Source organism: Pteropus alecto, unplaced genomic scaffold (genome assembly GCF_000325575.1).
Source record: "Pteropus alecto unplaced genomic scaffold, ASM32557v1 scaffold239, whole genome shotgun sequence".
Taxonomy (NCBI): domain Eukaryota; kingdom Metazoa; phylum Chordata; class Mammalia; order Chiroptera; family Pteropodidae; genus Pteropus; species Pteropus alecto.
Genome location: NW_006494613.1, coordinates 2,113,431 through 2,129,041, shown reverse-complemented (window position 1 = coordinate 2,129,041; position 15,611 = coordinate 2,113,431). Strand labels below are relative to the sequence as shown.

Sequence of the window (15,611 nt, the reverse complement as noted above, 5' to 3'; positions counted from 1 at the left end):
TGATAAAAATGAACTCTTCTGAGGAAGGCAACCTGTTACTTAAAATTGAACTACTCAATAGTTTGAGATGCCTCCCAATAGGTTTAAAAAACATATTTAAAAACAAACTAAGGCTAAAAACATATATTGTCTAAAAGATTTTTCAGGAAATATGAATATCTTAAATGCATAATAAAATAGTTTTAAATGGCCACCTGAGATGTCACTTGATGCTGATCAAAATAAGAAAGGAGCTGAAGTTTTGTGAACACAGTCTCCAGTGTTGGAAATGCTTCCTGTTTGTTCTTCCTGACTTTTTGTCCTTCATCTCCAACTAAATAAACACACAGTACATACATTATTTTCCATTTAATAGAAGCTCTTGACTTTAATGTTGTTTTTACTGAAGCATTACATAAGAAAAGGTACACGAATTATGAATTTCTACAAAATACATACTCATGTAACAAAACAAATCACAAAATCACATACCAGAATCCTAGAAATTCCCTCAGGTCCCCTTCGGGCACTTCTCTCTCTCTGGGGACAAGATCCTGACTTCTAACAGCTTGGACTGATACTGCCCACCTTGAAACTTTATATAAATAGGACCATACGATTATATACATTTAACATCTGGCATCTTTCACTCAACATTATGCTTCTGGGATTAATCCATATTGTTGCTGCAATTTTAACTTGTTTTAAACATTAATAATTCTCACTTATGTACAGTATTCCAATATGTGACTATACCGCCATTTACTTATCCACTATAGCAAGTAATTTCTAGATTTTGCTACTATTAGAAGTGACTTTATGAACATTTCTAACTCACTGACTTTTAAAATAGGATAATTTCAACAATGAATGGCTGGAGGGGCGGAAATTACCCAGGTTCACTTTGACATCATAGAAAACTTGACTGCCACCTTCTTAGGAGAGGCACTGTGATATTTTTCCCAGTTTAGTATATAAAAAAGGAAATTCACACAATTCCTACTATTTTTAGGGGTAGAAAGAAATGAAATTCTTCCACATTAATGGGAACGTGCTACACTTATAAATTTAATATAAAGTGTAAAGAAAATTCCAATAAAATGTTTTATAAGTACTGCTATCCCAGAGAGACTCTTGTTCTTTTTAAGAGTTTGAAGGGTAAGATCCAAAATTAATTAGATCCTGTTTTTAAACACTTCTTAATGTATGTATTTACAAAGACAAATCTAAAAACAAACAGGAAAGGTTGTATTATATGATCTCTAAGGTCACTTCCATCACGATAATTTCAGGTAGTTAATGGCTATGGCGACAAGAGCTCTATCACTCACATCTTGTTTGGAAAAACTTTAATTTCAGAGAACAAAGATCATTTGACACATTTCTTTATGAAATACACAAGATTTCACCCAACCCAAAAAGATTTTGCTAATGGCAAATGTAATGATTTTAGAAAATAACATTAGAAAGATTCTCTTCTTTCAATAATAAGCAATTATTGTTTAAGTCCCTGCTTGTCCCCCAGAAAAAAACACCAGGCTGTTTTGTCCAAATTTCCTAGAACAAACAAACCCTGATACTAGAGTAAATTTCTCATAGAAGCACTGGTAAGGTACAAGACTGAGTAACATAAGGTACAAGACTGCCACTTTAATCAAATAGCACCAAGAAAAAGAATAAGTTCACTACATCTGTTTTCCGATATGTATTGCCAAAGTTACAAATTAAGTGTAGAAGTCTGCCTTCAATATAGCTGCTCACATGTCATGAATATGTTTAAAATATTCAAGTTTTGAAGTTTTCATTTACCAACATCATTGATCCAAGGTTGAAAGCTCGCTTCAACAGTCTTGGGTATGATGTGCTTTACAACTGAAGTTAACATTATTATTTAGTCCTTGCTGGGACCAAAACAAAACAACACACAAAAATAACAGCCAGGAGGAAGTAGATCCAGCAATGACAATTCACAAATGCACCCTTGTTTGTTTATGCTAATTGCCTCTATTTACTTACATATAACTAATGAATTAACATCTCCTATGAAAAAAGATGCCACTGATTTTTGGTAATTTATATTCAGGTGCAAAGAAAAATATAAATAATTAGTGGTGGTTCTCAATGGAATACTTTATTTTAATGATATATACATGAGTAATAATATACTCATTATTCATAGATTTTCCTCATCCTTGTTATGTTAATTTGCTTTTATCATATATGTTATTGTTCTTTTGCTGCTTAATTTTGGTTTTCCTTTTTCAAAAATCTTTAAATCCTAGAAGTGCTGATCTCTTAGAGACTGTTATGGTAAACTTCATTAATGTTTTCAAAAAGACAGCACCATAGAAAAAAACAAAGACGATAAGTTAATGTAAATGTAAGATGAGGTTTGACCCTCTGTACCTGGAAATGTCATATAAGTTTTAGATTATAAATTCCCCAAGGTAAGCCCCGGTTGATCTGAGAATGCTCCTAATAAGTTTCTCAAAATCATATTTTTTTCGTGTAGCCAGAAATTAAATACATGCCCACACAAGCTGTTTGGCTGCCTTACCAATCCTCATCTTTGCTGGAAAAAGTGGGCAAACTTCCATTAATCCGAAGTAGAGTTAGCTAGCTGCTTCTGGTGAACATATTAGGTTTTAAGTAGTGACTTATACATAGGCTATCAGCAAACAGCTCACAAAATCCTAAATTAACATATTTCTGGTTGAGGAATTTTATCTAAAATGAGGAAAAGACAAAAATCCCCTTTGAAGATGCCTCTTCACATGGTGTTTCCATTGCTAATATCTCACAAAGCAGCCTGGAACAATGATTTTCTCTCTGTGAGTTCCAAAGCAAGAACTGTCTGAGAGACTGACACAAGATAGCACAGACAACAGTTTGGCATTAAAAAACTCTGTGAAGGAAGGAAGTAGACTCAACAGAAAAGGATACCACATTGCTTCCTTCTGCTTCCCAACACTCTATTTTCCAAAATCAAAAAATCCACAGAATCTGGAAGGACTCTCTAAAATTAATTTAGATTCGAAAATTGTTATTACTGAACCTTTAAAGGAGATCGTGTCCACCCCATCTTCAAGAATACAAAAAAAAGTTCCAAATATTCTTTGCTAGCTAGTTGCAGGGCTCCTAAAGGCAACTCATATCCTCTTTTCTTCAGGAGAAAAGAGAAAAACAACAGGTCAACAGTTTTTCTTAGAGCAGTTTTGCATTTTTCAAGCTTAATGTCAGGACAACAGGGTATCATTTCCCTTCCACAACTCTTGGCTGTCCCCTCAGGGAGCCTTTGTAGTAAAGGGTCCTTAACAGGCAATGAGAAGGAGTTAGGAAATGTGATGCGAATCACGTGAAGGTGACTTTCCCATTGTGTTCTCAGGACCAACCTCGGACCTCAGGTACCTGCGACGTCACTTTCAGAGTGAAAAACGTGTTGCTCTTGCACCTTGTTTCTGCCCGTGCGCTCCTTCTGACGGCAAGAGCTACTTTCATTAGTTATATCTGCACTTTCCAGGTACTAGAACTAGTATAGACAAGCTCTAGTAATTCACCCGGTTGAAGTTTAAAGACCGAGTCTCTAAAAAAAGGTATGTATTTCGTACTAAACAGCAAAGTAGGGTTCCTAGAGGTGGTTTATACCATGTGTAGGAAGTGCACTGCTTGCACAGAGCAAATTCAAACTTTCCCTCCCCCTTTGTATTATTTACGTAACAGAGAAATAAACATCACTGGTGGTAGTGGACAATATATAGTGATATCATATTTTAAAACATATGACGGCCTAATAAAATAAACAAACCTTGAGAAGAGTAATTAGGCAAAGAGAAGTGGATATTTACAAAATTTCAATTATGCAATCTGGTGACATAAGGTAAATGCATAGTTTCACTGTAAAAACTATGTAAAAAGCCAGGGAAAAGAATATTCCAAGAAGGCATTATAGAGCAAAGACCCAAATTTCTTTTTTACTTGACATCATTTGGTGATGTGGGTAGCCACCACTACCTACTGCAATTATTCTTCTGTAATAATGTAAGGAAAGATCAGTGACTACAGTGTCATGATTTCCAAGTATCATGAAAATACGAGCACCCAGAACAAACTACAAGCTTGAAAAAGGATAGTAAAGAATTGGGGAAACTTCCAGACTAAGGGTTCCGACTTATTCTTCAGTATCTCATTTGACACTACTGTAGAAAATTTAGGAAGTATAAGAGAAAATAAAAATTACCTATGTCTATCTATAGAGCATGCTTTTTTAATACAAGAATTACTATAAATGGAACAAAGGCCTTAAAATTTCAATGTGCTTATTCATATTTCAATGTGACAGTCATTCAAGAGAGGAAACACTCTGGGGACAGTGCCATGTAGAAATGTGATAAAGACTGTGCCAAGAGGAAAGACATAAGACAGCACAATGGGAGCAAGTGCATTCGGGCCCTTTACCCCCGGTCTCTGTGGTGCTCTTCTTATTTAGGATTTTCAAAATATCTTTGGTAATCTTCTTCAGCTGATGCCTCACTTCGTCACGCTCTTTGCCCACTCCATAAAGAAGGATTGTGCGCTGGTTACATTCATGACTTGAAGATTCATCCTGAAAAACAGAAAATACACTCTGAAACCCCTGTTTGCAGGGGTGGGGCTGCATTTCTTGTCCATGAAATGCACTAACCACAGCATCTCCACACTGGCTTGCGGTGATGGCACCTGTCCACCTTTCAATTCACCTCAACCTCCACTGGCAACACCCTTGTTTTTCCAGTTTGGAACTTACTAAAGTGTAAAAAAAAAAAAAAAACCAAAAAAAAAAAAAAAATGGGTCAACTGACCTGAAGTCTTAATAGAAGCAGTTGATGTGGGCGTACCCTACAGAGTAAGTTTTGACTATTGAAAAACTTTTCATTGTTTAAAATATAGCATGGTGTTAATTTCACATCATATTACATACTATTTGTACTTTTCCCTTAAGGAAAATGTTATTTCTTAGTAAATTTGGTTTTCTATATATAGCATCATTAAATATTTCATAGAAAGAAAGATCTTGCTAGGATACTCCAAGTACTTTTATAAAAATGTTCCATTTACTTCCAACATGACTGTGTGAGATACAGGTATATTTTATTTCTAAATGACAAAATAATATAGCATGCAGATCTCATTAGATGTGAGGTAAATATTCTGACATGTTCTGATACCACCTTTCTCTTCTGGACCAGTTCCCCAACCCTGCCCACAGAAACAGTGAATTCAAGCACTATTTCTCCCACATGCGAAAGGAAACTAGTTAGTCACAGCAAAATAAAAACCCATAGACACCACTAAACATGTTCCTCAGCCAAAGTTAAATAGTCCAGGATGTGCCCTCTCTTACACCTGGTTCTGAATTTATCTACCTAAATTTCTCTCTTGGATCTTATACTTTTTCATTTTCTTAGGAAAATTCCCAGCTCTATCCTTCAATCTATCTTCTTTTCTTACCATTTGTACATGTATTCCCATGCTAGGTGCTTACCTCCTTCCTAACAATATCTAATCCTAAGAAGCTTGCATGAGAAAAGAACATCTCCCAGGAAACACAAACTGTACCATGTTCAAACTTAGTAGTGGCTATAAAACAGAGCAAAATCTTTGAGACTTGGAGAATACCAGTGTTTAATTTGGAATATTCTACATGTGTACTCTGCACAAAGTAGCATTTTGCTTTTGCAGTCTTGAAATGAGAGCCTTGTTTTCTGTTTCTGTCTGTTTCTTCTCAATCTCTTTGTCATTCTGTCTTTCTCTCTCACATACTTGCAGTCAAGGCACAATTTATCCTTGCACTGGTTCCTTTTTTATTCTCTTCTACTAGAAATATACATGTGTACCCTGCCAGCTTATCTTGCTATACTGTCCTAATAATTATTGTTTCAGGTGTGCAAACATGCCTCCTTAAGAAAAGAAAGATTAGGAGCAAATCTCTTCTAGAAGCTTTTGTTATTTAATATATCCTGAGTATCCAAATCTCTCCCGTTTTCCAAAGACAGAACTAACCACAGATTAAAGTCAACATAGGCAGTGATTCCTACACCTGGTTGCATCTGAATGACCTGAGCTGCCTGTTAATGTCCTATTTTTGTTGTTGTTACACAGTGTTACTGAAATATTTCTTTTATGTCTGATGGGATGCGTACACAAGAACCCTATAAAGGGAACAGGAGGGTGCCCAGAAAACTGTCAGAACTCGGGCAGCGCCGGTTGTGCCCCTGGCAGTTGCTTTCAGTTACGACACCTGTTGTCAAAGGGTGCTGATGTCAACTTCTGTGCAAGAGGGGTGACAGAAAGATAGTAGCAGTCATTCAACAACGATTGATAGAGTGTCTATTTAAAGCTAGACAAAGTGCTAAGAACCCTGAGAAAAAGAACCCTGAGGGATGAAAGTTCCCTGTCTTCAAGAAGTAAAGCTAGACAAAGTGCTAAGAACCCTGAGAAAAATGTTAGGATGAAAGTTCCCTGTCTTCAAGGAATGCAGATTCAGTGTCATAAAAGTAGCATTTGCAGAGCCAGAAGCCTAAACAGGGACAGTGGGGGAAGGTATCCTGGAAAGACCCATGCACTCTTCACAAATACAAGGGATACTGCAGCTCCACAACGCATCCCTAACATCCCAAGCTCAGGGTAAGAGAGAGCAGTGGCTGCATTCAGGTCCAGTTCTATGGCCCTGGATAACGAGCTTTTCTGAGCCTCGGATTCTTCTGAAAAATGAGTATATCACCTGTCTTGTAAGGTTTTTGTGAGAGGAATAATGTAAAATGCTTAGCAGCATAACACAGACACTACCCCCTGCCATCCATTCATATTTCTACACTTCCACTTCTCTTTTGCACAGACCCCTTAATCACACTGTACCACATCACTCAACAATTCCTAAAGATGCTGGGGGCACTTCCTTTCTTTGCTGTCACTCCTCCCATCACCAAAAACACTCTTGACAGTCTCAACTTGAGTTGGGGAGATGCTAGGGAAAATCACAGCAGCAGATCTCTCACTCTGTCACCTCCGTTTAGTGAAAGTCCTCACTACAGGGGGACAGGGAGGGGAAGAGAAACCTTTGGAGCATTCATCACAGTGTAATTCACTTATTTCTAGGTATCTGTTTAATGTCTGTCGTCCCCACTAGACTGTCAATTTTTTGAGGTAGAACTCCAGGTTTGTTGTAGTCACACCTATATTCTCCTTAATTAGCACCGATTAGGCACTTGACATTTATTGAATACATAAAATAACAAAAAAATAAGTGAACTAATGAGAAAACACATGACTAAAAGATTAGGGAAGGGATGGAGAACAAAAGTTTTAGTTTTGTAGGAAACTTAACCTGATAGTGAAGTCCTGAAAAACTGAAGAGGAGAAATGAGAGGCAGAGAGAAAAAGCAAAAAAGTCTATAGGGTGTAAACCAGGTCTTAGTGGTGGGAATAAACAGTAAGAAGCAAAATCAAGAAGAATCTGAGGGAAGTTAGGAAAGGATTAGGCATTTGAATAAATGTGAACTCACCAGCAAAATATGTTGGGAAAAGACTAAGTAATAAGGGCAAGGAGCTCATAAACTCACCGTTAGGTGAGAGAAATTTTAGGGGGAGGTAGAAATGTTTTATAAATATTTAGTAGGTGGTTTGACATGAGGACTAATATAGAGGTGACAGCTTAGGGATAAGAGCAATATGTCACTGGGAGGGCTGCAAAACCCCCATGTTCTCTTCGAAAGGGGAAACGACAAAGAGGGCTGAGATAATGAAGGGGATAAATAAGCCATCAAATGATGCACACGTACTCTCCAGAATTAATAAGAGTACCAGATAAGTCAGAGTCACAGAAGTTGGAGAGGGGACACTTAACAATGAGAGCCATCAACAATATGAAATACAGTGAAAAAGTCATAATAGATAATGGCCTCTCTGGCTTGTTTATTTGAAAAACCACATGTGAACCTCAAAAGAGAAGTTTCTCTAGAGTGGTGGGGCAGAAGCAGGAAATGGGGAGTTCAAGTAAGACTATATGGTGAAACGATAAAGAAAGTAGCCCACGTTTACTAGTAGCTGGACATGAAGAACAATAACTTGAGATGAAAAAGAAAGTTGAATTAGGATGATCGATGGCAAACTCTTGTTTCAAAGATCTGTATCAAATAGAGTTTCCATTAAAAAAAAAAAAACAGATTGAAAGGCAGGTAACTGATAAAGGAGATAGAAAACAACAGCTTCTTGTCTGGATTAACTTGAAAAGAAAGACAGGCACACCTTTTTACTTAACCACAGGGATAAAAAAAAAAAAAATTGGTGAAAACATACTCAGGGAAATTTACAGGTGAAGTGAGGAATTTGAAGAAGCTTGTAACAGTTCATTGGCCCCAATACGCTCAGGGAGTTGGGACAGAAGTAAAATCATATGTTGAGAGTGAAGGCTTAGAATTAAAAATGAAGAGCGGCATACAGTTAGCTGAAAAGAACCATCGGTCAACCTCTTATATGGGATGTGAAGACCATATTTGCTTCTGATGGCTCATATTTTTAGGAAAATCATGATAGCTGTTACTAGTTTTCAAACGGAAAAGCAAAGACTTTTAAATGCAACTGTTTTTTGGAAGCCTACAAAATTAGTTTGTTAGTTTTTTGGTATATGTAGAAAATGTACAGGTCTTCTAATAGCAACTTATACTATGTGAGAATAAACGCAACCTAAGAAAATGGACCAAATAGTCCTAAAGGTAGAAAAAACCCTCATATTGCATAGTTTTAAGTAATGTTAATGATTGGAGATCAGTATCAAAGAATTACTCTATTATATATTCCCAGAGGGACACATTTGTTGGGCAGCAGAATCAACTAGAGAATCCACAGAAGTCTAGCCATCCCTTTCATACCAGCCCACTTCTGTCTTTGGGCTGAACAGCTCATCTCTCCTGTAAACTGAGTTCTGAAAATCTCATCCTCCAGATCAATTACTTTCTTTCTCCAAATAATATATCACAAAGTGATAAGGAACGAGGAGGATGCATGTCCAAAAACCCTGGAAGGCCTACTATACTACAGAAATTAAAACATGTCTCTTGAGCTAGAAGGAAGAATTAAAGTTAACTGAATTGAAGTCTGCTCTAAGTCATCTTCATTTCTTTAAAATAAGTGATTAGAAATGTTGCCAAAACATGTGTGTGTTCACAAAGATGTGATAATGGCGGTGAGATTATCAGAGCTATGTACTCTACTTATTCATATTTTCTGATATTTCTACAGTGACCCAATAATCGCAGAATTTTAAAATTACTAAGTTAGTGTTCTTTTTAAAGGGAAATAAGAATCCCACTCTGAATGTGCTTCTTTTTCTTCCAAGCACATCAATGAAAAATTGATGAAGTAGATGCAACTGTCCTTCTGATAAAACAAAATATAACATTTCATACTTCCCCAACACTCTTTAATTTTATGTTTAAATATTCAAATGAAAACCCAGTATACATCATGAAGTAAATTATACACAGCATCCTACCTCATCTTGAAGTAGTAAAAAACTTTTTTTAAAAACAATGAATTTATTTACATGAAATTTTATTTTAGTTAATCCATTAAAATAAAGAACTCTTAAAAGAAGTCTCCAACATTTTTTAGCTGAATTCTTCAATACACCACATTATTGTGTTTAGCATAAAATGACTTCAAATAAATATTTCATTGGTAATAAGCCTTGGACTGGGGTGGAAGAATGGGTGTACACATGTATAGGGAGACTGTGTTAAAGTGACAAGAAATTAGCAGCGTCTTCTCGTGAGTAACTCCACCTGAATTAGAGTAAATTTTACTTTAAAGAAAATAGCAGATTCCTTTAATTTAATTTGCATAGAAAAATCTTTGTTCTACAATAGCTGATAGTCCACAGTATGTCTAAAATGAGGCCTTTATGCAAAAAACTCAGTGTGTCCTAGGAGCATAATGGATGTCAAGGGATTTAACCATACATACTGAGTATTTCAAGCAAAACACTCGAGACAGGTTGAGTTAACAAACAGCTGGATCAACAGAGTTGGCGTTCTCTTTCACTAAATATCCTAATGCCCAAGACTCTTTTCCCTTTGAGATTTATTTGTCTTATATCTAACCTAAATTTCTATACACTGACAGGTAAAGCCAAGCTGGATGACATAAGCAAGCACTGCCATAAAATGCATGTGTTCAATCAAAACACTCACTATGTCAAAATGACCACATTTAGAAACCATATTAGAACTAAAATAGACTAAAAGATAATCAAATGGTTTAATTATCTGCACCTTCCTGCCTCAACCTGGTTCCACAGGGACCACCATGACCTACCATTTCAAGAGCCCTCTGGGTTCAGAGTAATCTCATTTGAAGTAAATATTTTCAGACGAGCAGACAACTTTTTGCAGACTTGGCAAAATAAATAAACCAATTAAACCACTTACATGTAAAATAATCTGGGGTATAAGTTTATTTTTCTAGGTTATCTCAATCAGGGTAAATAACCAAATCAATCAAAGCTAGTCCTGTTCTCAATAGTAATACAATTACAAACTGCATGTGGCGTTGTCTACTTATGAGAGCTCAAAGTGTACAACTTGCTCTACTTCTATTCGGATAACATACTTTTGTAACCTGAGACCATTCTCAAAAAATTTTAGTCACTTTCAGGGACAAGTGGTCTAAATGGGTAATTGGCTGTCATCCTCCAATGAGAAAATATTATCAGAGAAGGTTCACAGACAGGTGTGGTTGTGAGTTAAAACTAAAGGAAAGAAAAAGTTAGTTTAGATAAAGAGCTGGAGCCTGTCCTTCCACACCTTCACCCCAATTTGAAGTTCTCTAGGAATCTGGAAATACAAATTCTCAATAAAGCCTATGATTTAAGTGTCCTGAATTAGTGTTTCTTTAGTATAACACATTAATTTATTGAAAACAGTAATAATTTTTTTTCGCAACTCTTGTTTCATCTGAAGACCTTAGAAAGGCTTCATAAACATCCTTTAGAATTTACAATTTGCCTTAAAGGCAAGTATGACTCCTATTTTCTTGAAAGAGGTGTGGCCATTCCATTCATGGCATTCACCTCTCACTCCTGGGCCTCAGCGTGAGGTAGGGGTTGTGGAGACGGTGAGATGGGGAAGATTTTCAGGTACACAGTGACAATGAATGCAGCAGGTTCTGGAATCAGACAGCATGGGTTGGAGTTGGGTCTCTAATTAATTTACTGCTCTGCTTCTTAGCTTCCCTCATTCAGAGAATAGAAACAATATGAACATCTACTTCAAAGAGTAGTAGATTTTATAACATAAGTTAATTCATAACAATCTAAGAAATCGAACTTTGACTATCATTATTCTGAATTGTATGTAGCACAAAAGTTCTGTCAAAGCACAGTTTTGTGTCTCCAAATCAACAAATAAAATGTTTACTGCAACAATCATATTTTAAAATAAAAATAATTTAATACCCACTTTTTCAAGAATTTAATAGCAAACTAACACCTTCTAAATGCCTAACAGAGCAGAATCATTATGTAACTGAAATTTCTGAATGAAATGACTCAAATTCATAGCTTGATTTCAAATTCTTATTTCCAAAAAAACTCTTCAATTTAAATCAAGGGTGCTTAAACTTTAGTGTGCATGAGTATCACATAGGAGGCTCATTAAAATACAGATGAGGGGTACACTCCAGAATTTCCAACTCATTGGGGCTAGGTTTGGTGCCTGAGAATATGCATTTCTCACTATTTCCCAGGTGAGGCCTAGCTGCGGTTCCGCACTTGGAGAATCACTTTTGAAGATTAACAAATGCAGAGACAGGCACATGCAAAACACAAAATAAAGAAATAACTGAAACATATGTTCACAGCGAAGGCATCTACCCAAGTGGTTCTTCTGGTAACAGAAGATTACAGTTCAAAATATTGTGTGTATGTGTGTGTGTGCGCACACACACGCACACGGGTTCATAATATTTATATCACAGTAACAGTGATACGAGGATCCCTTAATTTGATATTTTTCCCCCCAAACCAAAAGCTCGGTTAAAAGGAAAAAAAATTATTTGTTAAGTTCTATTCAAGAAAAGCATGAAAGATACTTTATATAATAAGCCTGGCAATGGATACAACTGTTTTTCTTTCTAATGTAATTTTGGAATCTTATCATTTGTAATGGGAGGAAACTGTTTCCCCTACAAAGAGTTGATCAAACACAGATTTAAAATAATGACATTATTAACCAGGAAAAAAAGCAAAGAGCAAGAGACTTAATATCCCTAACAAGCACACATTCTGAGTTAATGTAATTTACTCGTTAAATTGTAATATATCACCCAGTGTTGAGGACAATATGTTTTCAGGTAAACAATCATCTGAGAAAGCAAGCTTGCAACCTTTTCCAGGAAGCAGACTTCGAAGGGCTTGGATTTAACATTTGCATGGAAAATAAAATAACTCGTAAAGCCTCAACTCTATGGCAGGTTTCAGTAAAAAGCTGCAAGATTTTACATTGCCTTTTAAAAAATGACTTTTCGCCCACCCTGCCCCACATTTCCCAAGGAAATAAAAGCAGAAGTTGTAAAAGTGGCCAACCGGAAATCCAGCGTCTGCATAGCTTTGAGTCTACAGCCTTTGAAGGTAACTTCTGATTGTGAAGTTCTCTCTTACTCTCTCCCGCCCTCTTTCTCTCTAGAACTCTCAAGATTTTACTGATAAAAACTCAGGAAATTATCATAAAGAGTCTTAACAACTAAGCTAAGACATTAAAAAGGAAAACACCAGATGCGGCTCTGCAGGTTGGAATAACCATCGCTTACTGGACTCATTCAAACCCTTCAGAACCAACAGAGTAACCAGGTAACTTTACATCTAGAAGTGTCTGACAAATATGATGTACATGTATGTTTTTTCAAGCTTTCTTAAAATTGGAAACTTTTAATAACAATATCAATTTTTGATGAATGTCACCAATATCCAGAGGATATCAGAAATATCCTCTAATTATAAAAGAAAATGTTCTTTGTGATTCAGTATTTTGTTTAATAAATTTACCATGAGTGATTTTATACAAATTTCTTTTCACTTTTAAAAATTCTTATAGGCAGTTATCAGTCATTTCTCCTTGAAACCCTAAACTGGTACTAGAATAAATGAAGTCCAGGAATAAGGATAGTGCAGAAAAAGTGACTGTGAATAGAAAGAAAAAGTTAAAAGGCAAGCACTTCTTTGGAATAAAAATTAAAATATAAGCTGCATTAAGGGTGTTAGAGATAAACATTAACTTCTTTATGAAAAAAATAATTTATACAGAGCATGACAATAAACTACAAACGGTCTTATTTATTTTATCTTAAATGTAAAATGACATTTAAATATAGAGGGAGCTGAAATTTTCAGTATCAAGAACATTTGTTAAATAAGTTATGGTCTATGCAAAATAATCATTCCCAAAGTAGAATTTCCAAAACCATCAGAGAATACACAACTAAAAGCAAATAGCGATAACAAGAAAGATTAAAATTAGTGTATCAATTAAATATTGTATCAATTACTTGTATGGGTTAAATACTGGTTTTTACTTGTTCGTTTGTTTTAAGTTAAACAGGTGAGGAGGTGTTGAAAATAGAAGCCATAATTGTGACATGAATCTTAATTGTTTTATTTTCAGTAATTAAAGGATGGAAAAAAACTCCATCGATGTTTTGGGGGAATTTAGTGCTATCTTTATGTGTTATATTTCAATCTTTTCCATGGAAGTTTTTTTTTTAAAAAGTAGGTATTTGTACTTTTAACATTACTGTGTCTTATATTTAAGAATAATATTTTATGTAGAATCAATTCCATTTGTCTTGGATGAAACAAAATTACAAATTTCACTTTAGGTTTTAAAACCTGGATGCCAGATAATACAGACAAGTAACGTCTTAGTTTTCTTTATTTATAGCTGCCTACTGGGGTATAATAACCCATGGAACCAGACATGGACATGGTTTTGATATTTTATTTGAGCTACCATTATATACTTTATAAACCTAGAAAGTATGCCTTGGCTGTTTTGAGGAATGCCAGCTGATCCACATACAGAGGTCATATCCTTATTTTTTTTTTTACTGTTTCAAAATTTGTACTGAATAATATTCAAGAAAATATACGTAATAACTTCAAACATACTGAACAAAACTGGAAATGAGATATATATGGCTAAAATATTTGGAGCTAAAGAAGAGTCCCCATGAGGACGATTTTTGATGAATGTCAGCAATATCCAGAGGATATCAGAAATATCCTCTAATTATAAAAGAAAATGTTCTTTGTGATTCAGTATTTCGTTTAATAAATTTACCATGAGTGATTTTATACAAATTTCTTTTCACTTTTAAAAATTCTTATAGGCAGTTATCAGTCATTTCTCCTTGAAACCCTAAACTGGTACTAGAATAAATGGAGTCCAGGAATAAGGATAGTGCAGAAAAAGTGACTGTGAGTAGAAAGAAAAAGTTAAAAGGCATAGAAAAGTTAAAAGCTGGAGAAGAACAGAGCACAGCTCAAATATTTCTCTTCTCGTCCTAATATATAAACATATGTGCGCTTTTGCCCAAGATAAAAAAATATCCTATTAGAGGCATTCAACGAATAAGAAATACCAAGTATCCATACCTCTCAGACCATTTTACTTTGCTAGAGATAGAATATGTGCCATAATGAAATAATTTGAGATTCAGTTTTCCGTGTTCTTACTAACTGCCACAACAAGGATCAAAACCCTTAATTTTTAAAGAAGGCCTGTCCAAAAAAGTTACGCACAGAGATAAGAGCGAAATCTGTCATGTTGGACTGAAAATAATCACGCCCTCTCTCCTCCTCTAGGTAGCAAAGAAGAAAGGCAAGCCATGGACAACCTTACCTCTGCAGCTGGGAATGGCAGCCTATGTACCAGGGACTACAAAATCACCCAGGTCCTTTTCCCGCTCCTCTACACTGTCCTGTTTTTCACTGGACTCATCACAAATAGCCTAGCAATGAGGATTTTCTTTCAAATCCGCAGTAAATCCAACTTCATTATTTTTCTTAAGAACACGGTCATTTCCGATCTTCTCATGATTCTGACTTTTCCATTCAAAATCCTCAGTGATGCCAAATTGGGAACGGGACCACTGAGAACCTTTGTGTGTCAAGTGACCTCTGTCACATTTTATTTTACAATGTACATCAGTATTTCATTCCTAGGACTGATAACTATTGATCGCTACCAGAAGACCACCAGGCCATTTAAAACATCCAACCCTAACAATCTCTTGGGGGCTAAGATTCTCTCTGTTGTCATCTGGGCTTTCATGTTCTTACTCTCTTTGCCTAACATGATTCTGACCAACAGGAGGCCGAGAGACAAGAATGTGAAGAAATGCTCTTTCCTCAAATCAGAGTTTGGCCTCGTCTGGCACGAAATAGTCAATTATATCTGTCAAGTTATTTTTTGGATTAATTTTTTAATTGTTATTGTATGTTATACACTCATTACAAAAGAACTGTATAGGTCATATGTAAGAACAAGGGGTGTAGGCAAAGTCCCCAAGAAAAAGGTGAACGTCAAAGTTTTCATTATCATTGC

At 35.7% G+C, this 15,611-nt stretch overlaps 2 protein-coding genes across 20 annotated transcripts in view; one reads left to right on the top strand and one right to left on the bottom strand.

Annotated features, from left to right (window-relative positions):
• The window catches only part of MED12L (mediator complex subunit 12 like), a 318,700-nt gene that overhangs the window by 72,946 nt on the left and 230,143 nt on the right, over nt 1–15,611 (bottom strand). For all 19 annotated transcript variants that reach the window (XM_025042472.1, XM_025042480.1, XM_025042483.1 and 16 more), the window contains 2 exons: nt 4,435–4,582; nt 195–313 (listed from right to left, as the gene is read on the bottom strand). In XM_025042472.1, coding sequence (XP_024898240.1) covers nt 195–313; nt 4,435–4,582 — 267 coding nt within the window. The remainder of the gene's footprint in view (nt 1–194; nt 314–4,434; nt 4,583–15,611) is intronic.
• The window catches only part of P2RY12 (purinergic receptor P2Y12), a 1,011-nt gene continuing 292 nt past the window's right edge, over nt 14,893–15,611 (top strand). The window contains 1 exon segment of the mRNA XM_025042486.1: nt 14,893–15,610. Coding sequence (XP_024898254.1) covers nt 14,893–15,610 — 718 coding nt within the window.